Genomic DNA, 18,866 nt, shown 5'->3' with positions numbered 1-18,866 from the left:
ATCTAATGAGATACCACATGCTTCTACCAATACCTCTAGATGACAGGCATGTACATGTACAACTTTTCCACATACAAACTGAAAACAGGACAGAGAAAAGAAAGAGCTTTCCTTTCCTACAAATTTTACTCATCCTTAAGATGCTATTGTTAATGACAATGGCAGTGATATCACAGAAAATTTTCAAGAATCTGGGAGGGGCATGTCTCTGCACTTGCGTATCAAGCCCAGCTCATGCTATCTGGATGGCCTCAAGTCGTCTTGGACCCCCAGCAGGGTCACGTTTGAGTCATGAAGTAAAGGGATCCTTGTTTCTTTTGGCTCCTGTCTGGGGAGGTGAGGTCCCAGCACACTGCAGGAGCGGCAAAGGGAACGGAAACATCAATCTATTCCCATTCCATCAACATAGAAAGATGCATGAGATTGAATCATAGTTAAATTTAACTTATGGATAATGAAAACACAGTTCTGAGTAGTGCTGATGAGCTTTCACAACCCATTTGCATCCTTACTCATAATGAAATGGAATATTATTTTATTTAAATATGTGGAATCTGCCTTTGATATTTCAGGCAAAGGATTTAATGGCCATTAAGAAGTCAATATCGGGACATTACTTGTTTTGTTTCTTGGTTTAGAGGATTATCATTTGAAAAGAATCCCCCAAAAATATCCATAATGAAATTCAGGTTCCTGTGGAAATAAACCTGCTTAAATAAGGGAGTTCCCTGACTTTGGCAAAAATGCCTGTAAATTCACGATATACTTTAGGCGGCACAACTGATGTGTAATATCTGCCTTGCTTCATTCTCTTTTCGGTAGAAAAGTTGGCCTTCATACCTTCTGCTTTTTCAATGTTTTGACTACAGAGTATTTTCTAGCATCTGGACTGCTTGTAGCCACCAGTAACCAGTAAGAATTTTTATTTTAATTGTTTGCTTATTTATTTATTTCAAGATTTTATTTATTTATTTGACAGAGAGATAGTGAGAGAGGGAACACAAGAAGCGGGAGAAGGAGAAGCAGACTCCCCACTGAGCAGGAAGCCTGACACTGGGCTCCATGCCAGGACCCTGAGATTATGACCTGAGCCAAAGGCAAACACTTAATGACTGAACCACTCAGGTGCCCCAAGAATTGTTATTTTAGAAATCAGTTCTTGCTACTGCTGTTAAAACAGTCTTTTCTTCAGTTTTACTGAGGTATAACTGCCAAGTACACTTGTAACATATCTGAAGTGTACAACCCGTTGATTTGACACATGTACACCTTGTGAAAGCGTTCCCACCATCGATTTAATGAATACATCCGTCACCTCACATGTTTACCTTTATTTTTTTTCTCTTTTCGAGAGAACCCTTAAGTTCTATTCTCTTGGCAAATTTCAATGACAAAACACAGTATTATAAGCTATGGCCTCCCTGTTACATCTTTGATTCCAAGACCACATTTAGCTTATAACTGAAAATTTGAACCCTTTTACCAACTTCTTCCTATGTTCCCCACTCTCCAGCTCCTGGCTAGAAACACTGTATTCTCCAGGAGTTAATCTGTGAGTTAGATTTCTTTAAAACATTCCCAATATAAGTGAGGTCATGCTGTGTTTGTCTTACTCTTTTTTTTACTTAGCATTATGCCATCCTGGTTCATCCATGTTATCAGAAATGGTGAAGTTTCTTTTTTATGGCTGATGTATATATATATACATATTATCCATTCATCTGTTGATGGACACTAGACTGTTTTTGTACTTTGGCTACTGTGAATAATGCTACAATGAACACAGGGGTATAGATATCTTTCTGATATAGACTTTTTTCCTTCGGATATATACGTAGAAGTCGGGATTGCTATTTTTAATATTGTGAAGGATCTCCATATTGTTTTCCATAAGGGCTGCATCAGTTCCCATTTCCACCAACAGCGCAAAGGGACTCCCATTTTTCTACACCCTTACAGCATTTGGTTCTTCCCTTTAGAAAATAGCTATGCTAACAGGTGTGAGCTAGTATCTCATTGTAGCTTTGATTAGCATTTCCCTCATGATTAGTGATGCTGAGCACCTTTTCATGTACTGCTGGCCATCTGTGTGTCTTTTATGTTAAAACAGTCCTTTGCCCATTTTTATTATTTCTTAAAAAGATTTCACTTATTTGAGAGAGAGCGAGAGCGTGCAGAAACCAGAGGGAGAGCCAGAGGGAGAAGCAGACTCCCCATTGAGCAGGGAGCCTGATGTAGGGTTTCATCCCAGGACCCCCGAGGATTGTGACCTAAGCTGAAGGCAGACGCCTAACCAACTGAGCCACTCAGATGTGCCCCCACTCCCGCCCATTCTTTCATTGAGGTATTTGTTGCTGTTGTTGTTGTTGTTTTTGCTACTGAGTTGTAAAAATTCCTTGTGTATTTTGGATATTAACCCCTTATTAGACATGTGGTTTGCAAATATTTTCTCCCATTCTGTAAGTTGCCTTTTCATCTTGTTGATGGCTTCCTTTGCTAGGTAGAAGCTTTTTAGTTTGTCGTGGTCCCCTTGTTTATTTTTGCTTTTTGTTCCTGTGCTTTTGGAGTCCAGTCCAAAAAAGCATTGCCAAGATCAATGTCAAAGGGATTATTTCTGAGGCTTTTTTCTAGGAGCTTTACAATTTCACGTCTCATGTTGAAGAATTTAAGCCATGTCTGAATTAATTTTTGTGCATGGTGTAAGATAAGGCTCAGTCTGCATGTAAATATTTAGTTTTCCCAATAGCATTTACTGAAGAGACTCTCCTTTTCCCATAGTATACTCTTGGCTCCTCTGAGGAAAGTTAATTGACCATGTATGCCAGGGTGTATCCCTGGGCTCTATATTCTGTTCCACTGATCTGCGTTTGTCTGTTTTTTATTCCAAAATCATGCTGTTTTGATTATCATAGCTTGGTAATATAGTTTAAATCAGGAGGTGATGCCTCCAGCTTTGTAGATGGCTTTACCCATTCCAGGTCTTTTGTGGCTCCATACATATTTTAGGATTATTTTTTCTATCTCTGTGGAATATGCTCCTTTAATCTTGATAGGGGTTGCACTCAATCTGTAGACTGCTTTGGGGAGTATGGGAATTTTAACAATATTGATATTTCCATTCTATGAACACACAATATATTTTTGTTTATCTGTGTCTTCTTTCATCCATGTCTTAGCGTTTTTACTGTATAGATCTTTCACCTCCTTGATTAAATTCATTCCTAAATACTTATATAAAGTTTTTGATGCTTTTGTAAACAAGACTGTTTCCTTAATTTCTCTTTGTGAGAGTTTGTTGTTACTGTATAGAAACACAGCTGAGTTTTATTTATTGATTTTGTATTCTACAACTTTAATGAAGTCATTTATTCTATTAGATTTGTGGTGGACTCATTAAGGTTTCTATATATAATATTTTATCATCTAAAATTTTATGTATTCCTTTCCAATTTGAATATCTTTTACTTCTTTTCTTGCTTAACTGCTCTGGCTGGAACATGTGGTACTACATTGAAAAACAGTGGTGAGAATGGACATCCTTGTCTTGTTCCTGACCTTAGAGGAGAAGCTTTTACAGCTTTTCAAAATTGGGTATGATATTAGATGTGGGCTTGACATACATGGCTTTTGTTATGTTGAGGTATGTTCCTCCTAGACCCAGTTTTTATCATGAGATGATGTTGAATTTTGTCAAATGCATTTCCTGCATCCAATGAGATGACCATGTGGTTTTTATTCTTCTGTTAATGTATTTATTTATGTATAAATATAATGTATTTATTCTTTTGTTAATGTATCACGGTGACTGAGTTGGGGACTTTGAGCCATCTTTGCATCTCTGGGATAAATCACTCTTGATATTGGTATGATCTCTTTAATATACTATTGAATTTGATCTGCTAATAATTTGTTGATGACTTATGCATCTACATTCATCAGGAATATAAGGCTTCAATTAATTAATTTTGGTAGTGTCCTTGTCTGACTTTGGTATCAATGTAGCACTGGCTTTTTTTTTTTTTTTAAAGATTTTTATTTATTTATTTGACAGAGAGAGATCACAAGCAGGCAGAGAGAGAGGAAGGGAAACAGGCTCCCTGCTGAGCAGAGAGCCCGATGCGGGGCTCGATCCCAGGACCCTGGGATTATGACCTGAGCCGAAGGCAGAGGCTTAAACCACTGAGCCACCCAGGTGCCCCAACACTGGCTTTTTAAAATGATTTTGGAAGTGTTCCTTCCTCTTCCATTTGTTGGATTAATTTCAAAAGGATTGGTATTAATTCTTCTTTTAGTGTTTGGTAGAATTTGCCCAAGAAGCCATCTGGTCCTAGACTTTTTTGATTGGAGTGTTTTGATTACTAATCTGAACTCCTTACTAACATTGTCAGTTGGTCTTCCTTTTTCATCATAATGCATGCATAGTAGGTTGTGTACTTGGAATTTATTTGGTTCTTCTAGTGTTCTAATGTGTTGGTGTATAATTGCTTATAGCACTTTCTTACAATCCTTTGTATTTGCATCATGTGAGTTGTAATGTATCTCCTTACATTTTTAATTTAAGTTGTTTTTTTTTTCTTAGTCTACCTAAAGATTGGTCAATTTTATCTTTTCATAAAACCACTTCTCAGTTTCATTGATCTATTGTCTTTTTGGCCTCTATTTTGTTTATATTCACGCCGACCTTTGTTTTTTCCTTTCTTCTACTAACTTTGAGCTTAGTTTGTTCTACTTTTTCTAGTTCCTTGAGGTATAAATTTAGTTTGATTTCTCTTTTATCTTAATATAGGCATTTAACATTGTAAACTTCCTTCTCATACCTGCTTTTGCTCCATTTCTATGTTATGTTTTCATTTTCACTTGTCTCAAGGTACTTTTCTATTTCTTCTTTAATTTCTTATTAAAGTCACTGGTTGTACAGAAGCATTTGTTTAGTCTCCATATATTTGCAGATTTCTGAATATTCTCCTGGTAACTGATTTCTAGCTTCATATCTATATGGTTAGAAAGGAAGTATGATCTTAAATTGATGAAGACTTGTTTTGTGGCCTAACATAGGATCTATCCTGTAGGATGTTCCATATGTGCTTGAAAATAAAAATGCATTTTTTTCCTGTTACATGGGATACTCTGTAGCTGTCTGTTAGGTCCATGTGGTCCAACAGGCAGTTTAAATCCATGTCTCCTTGTTGAATATTGAGTCAAGGATCTAGCCATTATTAAAAATGGGGTATTGAAACAAAAAATCCAGTCAAGAACTGGGCATGACATGAACAGACATTTCTCTAAAGACAGACAAATGGCCAACAGACACATGAAAAAATGCTCAACATCACTGATCATTAGGGAAATGCAAATCAAAACTACAATGAGAGGGGCACCTGGGTGGCTCAGTCATTAAGTGTCTGCCTTCGGCTCAGGTCATGATCCCAGGGTCCTGAGATTGAGCCCCACATCGGGCTGCCTGCTCAGCAGGGAGCCTGCTTCTCCCTCTCCCACTCCCCCTGCTTGTGTTCCCTCTCTCACTGTGTCTCTCTCTGTCAAATAAACAAATAAAACCTTAAAAAAAAACAAAAAACAAAAAAAACAAACAAACCATCATGAGATACCACCTGACACCTATCAGAAGGGTTAAAATTAAGCAACAGATGTTGGTGAGGATGCAGAGAAAGGGGAACCTCTTACACTGTTGGTGGAAATGCCAATTGGTGCAGCCAGCCACTCTAGAAAACAGTATGGAGGATCCTCAAAAAGCTAAAAATAGAACTACCCTATGACTCAGCAATAGAACTATTAGGAATTTATCCAAAGAATACAAAAATAGTGATTCAAAGGAACACGTGCACCCCAATGTTTATAGCAGCAATATCCACAGTAGTCAAACTATAGAAAGAGCCCAGATGTCTATTGACAGATGAATGGATAAAGTAAATGTGGGGTGTGTGTGTTTGTGTGTATACATAAGTATACACACACACCCCTATATATAAATATGGAAATGGAGTATTACCCAGCAATAAAAAAGAATGAAATCTTGCCATTTGTAAGGATGTGGATGGAACCAGAGTATATTACGCTAAGTTAAGTCAATCAGAGAAAGACAATTACTGTATGATTTCACTTGTGTGTGGAATTTAAGACACAAAACAGATGATCATAGGGGAATGGAAGGAAAAATAAGATAAGATAAAACAGAAAGAGGGGCAAACCGTAAGAGACTCTTAACTACAGGGAATAAACTGAGGGTTGCTGGAAGGGAAGTGGGTGGGGGAAAGGAGTAACTGAGTAAGAGACATTAAGGAGGGCACTTGATGTAATGAGCACTGGGTGTTATATACAATTGATAAATCACTAAAGCCTACCCTGAAACTAATAATACACTGTATGCTAACTAACTTGAATTTAATTTTTAAAAAAGAAGAAAATGGTGTGTTGAAACTCCCTACAATTTCTGGGTTGCAGTCTATTTCTGTTTTCAGATTTGTTGATATTTGCTTTATTATATATTTAGGTGTTCTGCTTGTTGAGTGCAAAAGTATTTACAAATGTACTTTATTTTTTTAATTTATTTTTTTTAAAGATTTTATTTATTTATTTGACAGACAGAGATCACAAGTAAGCAGAGAAGCAGGCAGAGAGAGAGGAAGGAAGCAGGCTCCCCATTGAGCAGAGAGCCCGATGCAAGGCTCGATCCCAGGACCCTGGGATCATGACCTGAGCCGAAGGCAGAGGCCTAACCCACTGAGCCACCCAGGTGCCCCCAAATGTTGTATTTTATTGATGAATTAACTCCTTTATCATTAAAAATGATATTCTTTGGCTTTTTTTTATAGTTTCTGGCTTCAAGTCAATTTTTCTGATATAACCATAACTACTCCTTCTTTCCTCAGTTTCCATTTGCATGGTCTTTCTTCCCTTCTTTCACTTTCAGTCTGATTGTATACTTAAAGCAGAAATGAGTCTCTGTAGGCAGAAGAGAGTTAGGTCTTTTCTTTTTTTCTTTTTTTGTCTCTTTCCTTCTGTTTTAAATTCATTCAGCCATTCTATGTCTTCTGATTGGAGAATATAGTCCATTTACATTTAAACAGCTGTTGGTAAGAATAGATTTTTTTAAGTTTAATTTTATTTTCAGTGTTCCAAAATTCATTGTTTATGCACCACACCCAGTCTCCATGCAATCCGTGCCCTCCTTAATACCCACCACCTGGCTCACCCATTCCCCAACTCCCCATCCTTCCAAAACCCTCAGTTTGTTTCTCAGAGTCCACAGTCTCTCATGGTTCATCTCCCCCTCCAATTTTGCCAACTCACTTCTCCTCTCCAGCTCCCAATGTCCTTCATGTTATTCCTTATGCTTCACAAGTAAGTGATGCATATGATAACTCTCTCTGCTTGTTTCACTTATTTCTCTCAGCATAATCTCTTCCAGTCCTGTCCATGTTGATACAAAAGTGGGTATTCATCCTTTCCGATGGAAGCATAATACTCCATTGTATATATGGACTATATCTTCTTTATCCATTCGTCTGTTGAAGGGCATCTTGGCTCTTTCCACAGGTTGGCGATTGTGCCCATTGCTGCTATGAACATTGGGGTACATATATATGGGGTACACTTCTGTTCAGTGCCTCTGTATCTCTGGGGTAAATACCCAATAGTGCAACTGCAGGGTCATAGGGTAGCTCTATTTTTAATTTCTTAAGGAATCTCCACACTGTTTTCCAAAGTGGCTGCACCAACTTGCATTCATTCAGCAAGAGTGTAAGAGGGTTCCCCTTCCTCCACATCCTCTCCAACACTTGTTGTTTCTTGTCTTGTTGATTTTGGCCATTCTAACTGGTGTAAGGTGGTATCCCAATGTGGTTTTGATTTCAATCTCCCTGATGGCTAATGATGATGAACATATTTTCTGTCTGTTAGCCATTTTTATGTCTTCTTTGGAGAAGTGTCTGTTCATGTCTGTTGCCCGTTTTTTGATGTGACTATCTGTTTGGTGTGTGTTGAGTTTGAGTTCTTTATAGATCTTGGATATCAGCCTTTTGTCTGTAGTGTCACTTGCGAATATCTTCTCCCGTTCCGTGGGTTGCCTCTTTGTTTCGCTGTTTCCTTTGCTGTGCAGAAGCTTTTGATCTTGATGATGTCCCAAAATTTCATTTTAGCTTTTGCTTCTTTTGCCTTTGGAGACATGTCTTGAAAGAAGTTGCTGTGGCCAGTGGTGAAGATGTTACTGCCTATGTTCTCCTCTAGGATTCTGACAGATTACTGCCTCAGGTTGAGGTCTTTTATCTATTTCAAGTTTATCTTTGTGTATGATGTAAGAGAATGGTCAAGTATCATTCTTCTACACACAGCTGTCCAATTTTCCCAGCACCATTTATTGAAAAGACTGTCTTTCTTCCACTGGGTATTTTTTTCTGCTTTGTCAAAGATTATTTGACCATAGAGTTGAGGGTCCATATCTGATGTCTCTACCCTGTTCCACTGGTCTATGTGTCTGTTTTTGTACCAGTACTGAGCTCCCTTGGTGATCACAACTTTGCAGTAAAGCTTGAAATCAGACAATGTGATGCCCCCAGTTTTTTCTTTTTCAACATTTCCTTAGCAATTCAGGGTCTCTTCTGGTTCCATACAAAATTTTAGGATTGTTTGTTCCAGCTCTTTGAAAAATGCTGGTGGGATTTTGATCGGGATAGCATTGAAAGTATAGATTACTCTAGGCAGTATAGACATTTTAACAATGTTTATTCTTTCCAGTGTTTATTCTATCCAATCCATGAGCATGGAATGCTCTTTCCATCTTTCTTTGTCTTCTTCAATTTCATTCATGAGTGTTCTGTAGTTCAAATACAGATCCTTTACCTCTTTGGTTAGGTTTATTCCCAGATACCTTATGGTTCTTGGTGCTACAGTAAATGGAATCAATTCTCTAATTTCCTTTTCTGTATTTTCATTGTTAGTGTATAAGAAAGCAAGTGATTTCTGTACATTGATTTTGTATTCTGCCACATTACTGAATTACTGTATGAGTTCTAGTACTTTGGGGGTGGAGTCTCTTGGGTTTTCCATATAAAATATCATGTCATCTGTGAAGAGAGAAAGTTTAACTTCTTTGCCAATTTGAATACCTTTTATTTCCTTTTGTTGTCTGATTGCTGTTGCTGGGACTTCTAGTTTTATGATGAACAACAGTGGTGAGAATGGACATCCTTGGTGTGTTCCTGATCTCCAAGGGAAAGCTATCAGCTTTTCCCCAGTGAGGATGATATTCGCTGTGGGTTTTCCATAGACAGATTTTATGAAGTTCAGGAATGTTCCTTCTATCCCTATACATTGAAAGGTTTTAATCAGGAACGAATGCTGTATCTTGTCAAATGCTTTTTCTGCATTAATTCAGAGAACCATGTGGTTCTTCTCTCTTATTTATTTGTTCTATCACATTGATTGATTCACAAATGTTGGAACACCCTTGCATCCCATGGATACATCCCACCTGGTCACAGTGGATAATCTTTTTTAATGTACTATTGGATCCTGTTAGCTGGGATCTTGTTGAGAATCTTGGGATCCATATTCATCAGGGATATTGGTCTGAAATTCTCCCTTTTGGTGGGGTCTTTGCCTGGTTTGGGGACCAGGGTAATACTGGCTTCATAAAAAGACTCTAGAAGTTTTCCTTCTGTTTCTATTTTTTGAAATAGCTTCAGGACAATAGGTATTATTTCTTCTTTGAATGTTTGCTAGAATTCTCCAAGGAATCCATCAGGTCCTGGGCTCTTGTTTTTTGGGAGGTTTTTGATCGCTGCTTCAATCTCCTTACTAGATATTGGTCTATTCAGATTGTCAATTTCTTCCTGATTCAGTTTCGGAAGTTTATAGGTTTCCAGGAATGCATCCATTTTGTCTAGGTTGCTTAACTTATAGGCATATAACTGTTGATAATAATTTCTGATGATTGTTTCCTTGGTGTTAGTCATGACCTCTCCCTTTTCATTCATAATATTAATAATTTGGATCCTCTTTCTTTTCTTTTGGATTAGTTTGGCCAATGGCTTATCGATCTTATTGATTCTTTCAAAAAACCAGCTTCTAGTGCTGTTGATGTGTTCTACTGTATCTCTAGTTTCTATCTCATTGATCTCTGCTCTAATCTTGGTTATTTCCCTTCCTCTGTGTGTGGGTGGCTTTATTTGTTGTTGATTCTCCAATTCTTTAACGTGTAAAGAGAGCTGGTGTATTCTGGATTTTTCAATTTTTTTGAGGGAGGCTTGTATTTGTGTTTTGAGGGAAGTTACGTATTTTCCCCCATAGGTTTTGGACTGAAGTGTCTTCATTCATTGGTTTCCATTAATCGTTTAAGTTCTTCTTTGATTTCCTGGTTGATCCAAACATTCTTAAGCAGAGTGGTCTTTAGCTTCCAAGTGTTTGAATTCCTTCCAAACTTCTTCTTGTGACTGAGTTCCAGTTTCAAACCACTGTGGTCTGAGATATGCAGGGAACAATCTCAATCTTTTGGTATTGGTTGGGCCCTGATTTGTGACCTACTATGTGGTCTCTTCTGGAGAAAGATCCATGTGTGCTCGAGAAGAATAAGTATTCTGTTGTTTTAGGGTGGAATGTTCTGTATATATCTATGAGGTCCATCCAGTCCAATGTATCATTCAATGCTCTTATTTATTGACTTTCTGCTTGGATGCTGTATTACTGAGAGCACTGTGTTAAGATCCCCCACTATTAATGTATTCATATCAATATGATTCTTTATCTTGATTAACAGTTGTAGTTGGCTGCTCCCATATTGGAGGCATAAATATTTACAATTGTTAGATCTTCTAGGTGGATAGATCCTTTAAGAATGATGTAGTGTTCTTCTTTATCTGACGACAGTCTTTAGTTTAAAATCTAATTTATCTGATATGAGAATTGCTACCCCAGCTTTCTTTTCAGGCCCAGTGGCATGAAAGATGCTTCTCCATTCCTTCACTTTCAGTCTGGATGTATCCTAATGTTCCAAATGGGTTTCTTGTAGACAACTTAAGGATGGGTCCTGTCATTTCATCCAATCTGCAATTCTGTGCCATTTTATGGGAGTGTTTAGGCTGTTCCCGTTGAGAGTGATTACTGAAAGATAAATTTTTATTGACATCATGTTGCCTATGAAGTCCTTGTTTCTATAGATTGTTTCTGTAATTTTCTGTTCTATGACACTCTTGGGTTCTTTCTTCCTTTATAGAAACCCCCTTAGTATTTCTTTTAGTGCCAGCTTGGTGGTCACATACTCTTCTAAACCTTGGCAGTCTTGGAAGCTCTTTATCTCTCCATGCATTCTGAATGTCAGCCTTGCTGGAGAAAGTATTTTTGGCTGCATGTTCTTCTCATTTAGTTCCCTGAATATGTCTTGCCAGCCCTTTCTGACTTGCCAGGTTTCTGTGGACAGGTCTGATGTTATTCTGATGGACCTTCCCCTGTATGTGAGGAATCTCTTCCCCCTAGTTGCTCTCAAAAGCTTTTGTCTAAAATTATGATTTGTCAGTCTCACAATCAAGTGCCTTGAGGTCTTTCTAGATTCGTTGATCTTGGCAGATGTTCTTTCTACCTCTAGGACACGAATGCTGGTTCCATTCCCCAGACTGGGAAAATTTTCATGGAGAATCTGTCAAACTCTATCTTCTAATCTTCTTTCTTTCTCCTCCCCCTCAGGGATCCCAATAATTATAACGTTGGAACATTTCATGGTGTCCTTTATTTCCTGAATTCTGTTTATGGCTTCTAAGCTGTTTGTTCCAGGCCTCCACCTGATCCTTTTTCTCTATCAGTTTGTCATCTAGATCACTAATTCTATATTCTGCCTTGGTTGCCCTAGCTGTTAGAGTATTTAGATTAGATTGGATCTCATTGGTAGCATTTTTAACTTCTTCCTGGGCAGCTTTCACTTCTGCCCTAATGGATTCCATGCTGTCACTAATGGTCTTCTCCAACCTAGCCATTGCCTGGATAATTGTTACCCTGAATTCCCTCTCCAACATAATGTTTATGTCCATACCCAACAGCTCTGATGGAGAGGACACAGTCTCTGAATTTTTCCTCTCTTGGGTGTTCCTCCTCCAAGTCATTTTGGTGAGAGGTGGTTGAGGGGATGTGTAGCTGAATATATCAACCATGATCCAGGCAAGGTGCAGCCTGGAATGCTTCTGAGCACTTGGAAGTCACCACCAAAAAGAAAGAAAAAAGAAAAAAGAGAGAGAGAAAGAGACAGGAGAAAAAAAAAAATCCAGCCAGAATGGGCCCCAAAGATAAGATTTATAAGGTATACAAACAAAAACAGACAAACAAAGAGACTGACAAAAGTAAATGGAAAGAAAAAAGAAAACAGTCAAAATGACCCCAAGGATAAGATTTATATAATACCAAAAGAAAAACAAATATACAGAAACACTGACAGAAGACAAAGATGGGAGGATGGTTATAAATCCTCCATGTGGGAGGTTCCATGTGGAATGAGGAAGGTTATTTCAGTTCTTCCTGGGTGTATCTTGATATCTTTGTTAAAGGACTCAACTTTCCAGAGATAAAGGGAGATTAAAATTGGTTTATGTATAGGGGGTAGTATTGATTAGGGGAAGAGGATTACCTTGAAGCTTACATCTATATGTATATTTAAAAAAAAAGAAAAGAAAAAGAAAAACACAGGTATATGTATGCAAAAAGTTCAAGTTAAAAGGTTATTATGGAATATATTATATTAAACCTCTAGTTGTAATGGTAAGTAGGTTAAAAAAATTAAAAAGAACAAGAATAGTGAGAACAAATTAAAAATTAAAGTTGTATCTATGAAATATACAGGTTTTAGGGCAACACCAGGAGCTTAATATATTGTTTTCACCTGATATTGGAGTTTTACAGCTTTATGGGGACCCTGTGGTGGTTGTCCTCTCATTCTTTTGGCTGGCTTTGGGGGGAGGCTGCCTCGTTGTTTTTCAGTCAGTCTTGCTTGGGTTGAGTCCTCCTGTCCCCCTATCAAGTCCTCCTGGCTGGGCTCTGGAGGCTGGTTTTTCAGGCTTTTGTTCTCTTGAGGTTTTTTTTTCCTTTTGGGGGCTTTCTGCAGCTTTTCGGAGGTTCAGTGGAAAGCAAACTGCACCCAGACCTCCGTCAGAGAGAAGCCTCAGTCTGCTCCCCTCTGGGTGGTCCAGAACACACAGACTCCCCCTTTGCCAACTCTGCTGAGCCATGCAAACTCCCACAGGCAGTGCACATCCCCAGCCACTGTCCTGGGGTTGCCCGAAGTGCCTGCTTGTCTCTGCACCTGCCTGTCTCTGCTACTAAAACCATGAGCGATATTGGTCCAGGGAGCCCGCTTCTGGTGGCTGCCTTTGCTGGGACTGTAGTCTGGGGTCCAGACCTCAGGTTGCCACCGTGGGATGGTGACTCCGCCAGTCCTAGAGATCGATGGCTAGCGCCCGCACAGAGTTTTCTCAGGTCGTGGCAGGGAGTGGGTCAGACCCTGTTCGCACAGTGTGCAAAAGTTCCAGGGAGCACAGTCTGGTGCCGTCACCAGACTCCCTCATGCGTGGGGCGTGAGTATGCCCAGCCGAGCCGTGGTGCAAGCTGCGCAACCTCGGCTCTGCCTCACTCTCTCTGGCAGGGGTGGTCGCCGGTGGTGGCCATCCTGGGACTGTGGGCTTAGGCCTGTGCCCCTGACCGCCCGATTCCACCAGCTGCCCCTTAAGATCTTTTGCTCTTTTTGAGTGCTTTTAACCAGACTTCAAGTTACTGCTGGTCCCAACCACAGGGCACTTTCGTACTGGGGTATTACTTTGCAATGGGTCGCTTCTGGTGGCTCCCTCCCCCTTCTGTTTTTCCTTCGATATCAATCCAATCGCTCCCAGTACACTTTAGCTCTCCACTGGTGTCTTCTGCCCCAGTAGATATCCAGAAGTGTATCTCTACATCTCTACATCTCAGGCTGATTTCATGGGTGTTCAGAGTGTTCTGGTAGATAATTAGCTCACTTTAGGGGACTGGTTTAAACAGGGTCTCCTACTTCTCCACCATCTTGCCCCTCCTCTCCTGGTAGGAATAGATTTACTACTGACATTTTGTGAATTGTTTTCTAGCTGATTTGTAGTTCCTTTACTCCTTTTTCTCTCTCTTGCTCTCTTCTTTTGTGATTCGATTTTCTGAGGTGGTAGGTTTTGATTCCTTTCTCTTCATGTTTTGTGTTTCTTCTTTAAGTTTTTGCTTTGTGGTTATCATGAGGCTTTAATAAAACATCTTAAGAGTCACAACAGTCTATTTTAGGTTGGTAACAACTAAACTGAATGCATTCAAAAGCTCTGTAATTCTACACATTTCTTCCCCATTTTGTTTTTGATGGCAACAATTTACATCTTTTACATTGTGTATATATTAAGAAATTATTATAGTTATAATCATTTCTAATATCTAAGTTTTTTAACCTTTATATTAGAGTTAGAAGTTATTTATGTGCCACTATGACAATATTGAAGTTTTCTGAATTTTTCTATATACTTAACTGTTAGCAGTGATTTTATACTTTCATATATTTTTATGTTGCTAATTTATGTCCTTTAATTCCAGCTTGAAACATTAACACTTCTTGTAAAAGCACTCATGATCAACTCTTTAGTCTCTTCTTGTCTGGAAAATTCTTTATTTCTCCTTCAGTTCTCAAGGAAAACTGCCAGGTAGAATATCCTCGGTTAGCTGTTTTTTTTCCTATCAGTACTTTGAATATATTATCCCACTCCCTTCTTGCTTATAAAGCTTCTGCTGATGGTCCTGCGTTAGTTCCCTTGTAAATAACAAGTTATTTTCCTCTTGCTGCTTTAAGATGCTCTCCTGGTCTTTAATTTGTGGATAACTTAACTGCAATGTGTCTTCGTGTGTATCTCTTAAGATGCAGCTTATCTGTATTCTTTGGTCTTCCTAGAATTGGACTTTTATGACTTTCCCCGCATTAGGGAAGTTTTTAGCCATTATTTCTTTGAAGAAGCTTTCTGCTCCGTTGTCTATCTCTTCTCCTTTTGGGAGCCCTATAATATGTCTGTTGGTCTATGATGGTGTATTCTAAGTCCTTTAAGCTATCTTCCCTTTCATTTTTTTTTTTCTTTTTTGCTTCTCTGATTGGATAGATTCCACTGCCTTACCTTCATTTGGCTGATCTTTCTTTCCACCTATTCTAGTCTGCTGCTGAACACTTCTACTAAATTTTGTAGTTAGTTACTATATTCTTCAGCTCCATGATTTCTGTTAGAAAATAAATTAAAAAAAAAAAAACCTACCTCTTTGTTGAAATGCTTACTTTGTTAATGCCTTGCTCTCCTGATCTTAACAAGCATCTTTATGACTGTTATTTTGAGTTCTATTGTGTAAATCACTTATCTCCACTTCATTAAGATTTGTTTCTAGAGATTTATTTTGTTCTTTTGTTTGGAATGTATTTCCCCATTTTTTTTTTCATTTTTCTTATTCCCTCTGTGGGTTCTGCACAGTAGATAATACAGACAGCTCTGCCAGTCTTGACCACTGGTGTCGTATAGAAGATGAGCCTCATCAAATCAGCACAGGCTAAACTGTTGGTTGTCTTTTAAATCTGTGTGATTACTCAAATAGACTTTTTTTTTTTTTAAGTGGTTCCTAGTAGTTGAAGGACCTGACAGTGTCCCAAAAGGATCACAGTCAGCACCTAGATGCAGGCTGACTGTAAGACTGACTCTCAGGAAGCAGTCTGTGAAATACACAGTCAAACCCGCTTCAGGGAAAGACTTGCCAGTTCCCTCTACATGGAGCCCTGGGGGATATCCGGGTGAGCACCCTCACGCATCGCTGGTAAGAAACATCTCACTGTAAGCTACAGGCCTGTGGGATTTGTGAATGCAAGCTCCGCCGGCGATCAGATGCAGTCACCCCTGAGTGGCAACAGTAAAGGTAGGGCACCAGGCGTGTGTTCACTCTTCTTCTAGAGAGGGGCTGATGACCTGGTTTTACAGTGGAGTGAGCCAGAGGGAGAAGGTGACTGAAATGCCCACTAGCTCCCCTGCGCTCCATGGGGAGTCACAGCCATCTTCTTAATGCACGCAGCCAGGCTCTTGCATATGGACTCTCCACAGCAGACTGGAAAGTAGGTAGTCAATTTCCTTCCAGGGAAGACTAGAGATGGGCATTTTTGCCTGCTCTCTCTGTGCTAACAAGGCCTGTGGGAATAGTTAACAGTGAATGTGGGCCCATTAAGAATGGTTTCTGTAGGGGTGCCTGGGTGGCTCGGTGGGTTAAAGCCTCTGCCTTCGGCTCAGGTCATGATCTCAGGGTCCTGGGATCGAGCCCCGCATCGGGCTCTCTGCTCAGCAGGGAGCCTGCTTCCCTTCCTCTCTCTCTCTGCCTGCCTCTCTGCCTACTTGTGATCTCTGTCTGTCAAATAAATAAATAAAATCTTAAAAAAAAAAAAAAAGAAGAATGGTTTCTGTAGTCCTGTGGGTCTTGTGGGTGTATAACCAATCGGCTTTCAGAGGTAGGTGTTTTGGGGGTCTGTCTTTTGAGTGATAGGGTGCTGAACGTATGGTCCACATCCTCTGCTGCTCATGGAGAAGCTGGGAGGTGGGGATGCCCTCTTGATGGTATGGCACTGTGCTGAGTATAGTTTTTATGGAAAGAGTGTGTTTAAGCCTTTCCTACCCATTTCAATGTGGATTATTTTCTTAGCTGCCTGATGTGTAGGAGTCACTGAACTACTTTCTCGATTTCTCTTAGAGGGACTACTCTGTGTGTGTATCTGGGGGAGGAGGGAATTTCGGGGCTTTCCTATCTTACCATCTAGGTTCCTCCAACTGAATGGTCCTGCCGAATTGAAGTAGCAGTTTCTCATTAATTGTAGACTGTAACTGGGAGTTATAAATGGAATTTTTCTCTTAACCTCACTCTCAGAATGTCAGCTGCTAGTGTACAGAAATGCAGAATTTTTTTTTATACTGACCTTAGATCCTGAAACCCTGCTAAATCTACTTATTAGTTCTCCTATTAGATTTTTTAAATTAGATTCCTTAAGAATATAATTAAGATTACTTGTTTAGGGGCGCCTGGGTGGCTCAGTGGGTTGAGCCTCTGCCTTCGGCTCAGGTCATGATCCCAGGGTCCTGGGATCGAGCCCCACATCGGGCTCTCTGCTCGGCAGGGAACCTGCTTCCCCCTCTCTCTCTGCCTGCCTCTCTGCCTACTTGTGATCTCTCTCTGTCAAATAAATAAATAAAATCTTTAAAAAAAAAAAAGATTACTTGTTTATTAGATTCCTTATTTTTATTAGATTTCCTAGTATTGTCTATTCACAAAATACTTTTTTTTTCAATCTGAATGCCTTTTATTTCTTTTTCTTGCTAGAAGCTTCAGTACAATGTTCAGCATAAAGGATGAGGGGGTATCCTTGTCTGTTCCTGATCTTAGGAGGAAATCATTCAGTCTTTCAACATTAACTACATTAATATAATTTTTCTTTTGATAATGGATTTACTTCCTATTCGGGAATCCTATGCAATAGTTCCCAAGAAAAAGCTATTGATTGGCCCAATGAAGCAAAATTCATTCTGGTTTTGGAAATCACAGTTATTTAGAGATAAATGAGTAAGTTGAGAAAGCATAATTAACACTATTATAACACAGGTATGCACAAGTTACTGACGGTAACTTATGGTAATCTTTTACCATTAGAATTTGACAGTCTTTCGTTGAACGTTAATATCTCAATTCCACAGTGTGATCCATCCACTAAAAATTCCAGTCTCAGAGGGTGATGACCCACTCACTATAGGAGGGGAATGGATAAATCTGAATCTTTTTTGCAGCTTTTGGTTCTTTTCCTGTCTTAAGCAAAAGATCCTCACCAAAGAAATATGTGGTAGGAAAAGAGAAAAAGGAGAAAACATCCTTAACTTCTCTAAAATAAACCACATCTGAGATGAAGCCCTTGGGGCTGATGGCCTTCTAATGAAGCAAGGAGAATGGTGTTCTGCATAGCTCACGTGCCCTCTACACCGCACAGTTTACAAGAAATACTTGGTGAGCCTTGGCAAGAAATCCAGAAGGAGTTGTCTTAGGACTTTCAGCATTTTATACTAATGTATGTATTTTGCTTAATAACCACGTATATACATGAAAAGCTGGCATAATTTTAAAAATATGGATTACTTGCAATCAAAAGACTTCCTTAATAGCCATTTCAATCCTGCTTTTCTTAAAATCAGAGGACATGGGTCATCAGTTCCATCATCCTTGTGATATCCTAAGAATCGGCAATCTTGATCCATACAGTGGTACATTTATCATTTATAGAGGAAAGACTATTATGTAATTTGCAGGTGATATCGTAGTAAAGCAAATGTCATAGTTACTTTAAAGGTCCCTTTGGCAGATGTCAAGATAGTCCGCATCAACATACACTGAATTGCACATTAGAAATACAATGACCACCATACCAAATTATCGTACATTATCCTAGGGGTTATAAAAGCTTAGTAAGTACTGTGATTTATTCATTTACTGAAATGTTATTTTAAGGCACAGTTAAAATAATCTGGAACGCTTGAGCAATTCTTCTGAATAACAGAAAATAGAGAGCTCTTACCAAGTTTGCAATGATGTAATGGTAGCCTTTTACATGCTTCCCAACGCTCACAATCTGTGAAAATGGAAGGAAACAAGAGAAAACCAATTTAACTTTATTGAAGAATATATTTAAACATAGAATCTTAGCTAGTTTAGCCTAATTCCATGTGGAAACATGATGAAAAAAATGTTACACTTTTCCTTGTAATTAGAAGAAATTCCTAAGCCACCTTAAAAATTAAGTGATTAAAGTAAAAAAA

At 38.9% G+C, this 18,866-nt stretch overlaps 1 protein-coding gene across 1 annotated transcript in view; it reads right to left on the bottom strand.

Moving 5' to 3' along the window:
* The window catches only part of GRIA4 (glutamate ionotropic receptor AMPA type subunit 4), a 241,782-nt gene that overhangs the window by 79,040 nt on the left and 143,876 nt on the right, over nt 1–18,866 (bottom strand). The window contains exon 4 of the mRNA XM_032838408.1: nt 18,626–18,679. Coding sequence (XP_032694299.1) covers nt 18,626–18,679 — 54 coding nt within the window. The remainder of the gene's footprint in view (nt 1–18,625; nt 18,680–18,866) is intronic.

Source organism: Lontra canadensis, unplaced genomic scaffold (assembly GCF_010015895.1).
Source record: "Lontra canadensis isolate GAN:19392208 unplaced genomic scaffold, GSC_riverotter_1.0 scaffold104, whole genome shotgun sequence".
Taxonomy (NCBI): domain Eukaryota; kingdom Metazoa; phylum Chordata; class Mammalia; order Carnivora; family Mustelidae; genus Lontra; species Lontra canadensis.
This window is presented reverse-complemented; position numbering and strand designations above follow the sequence as displayed.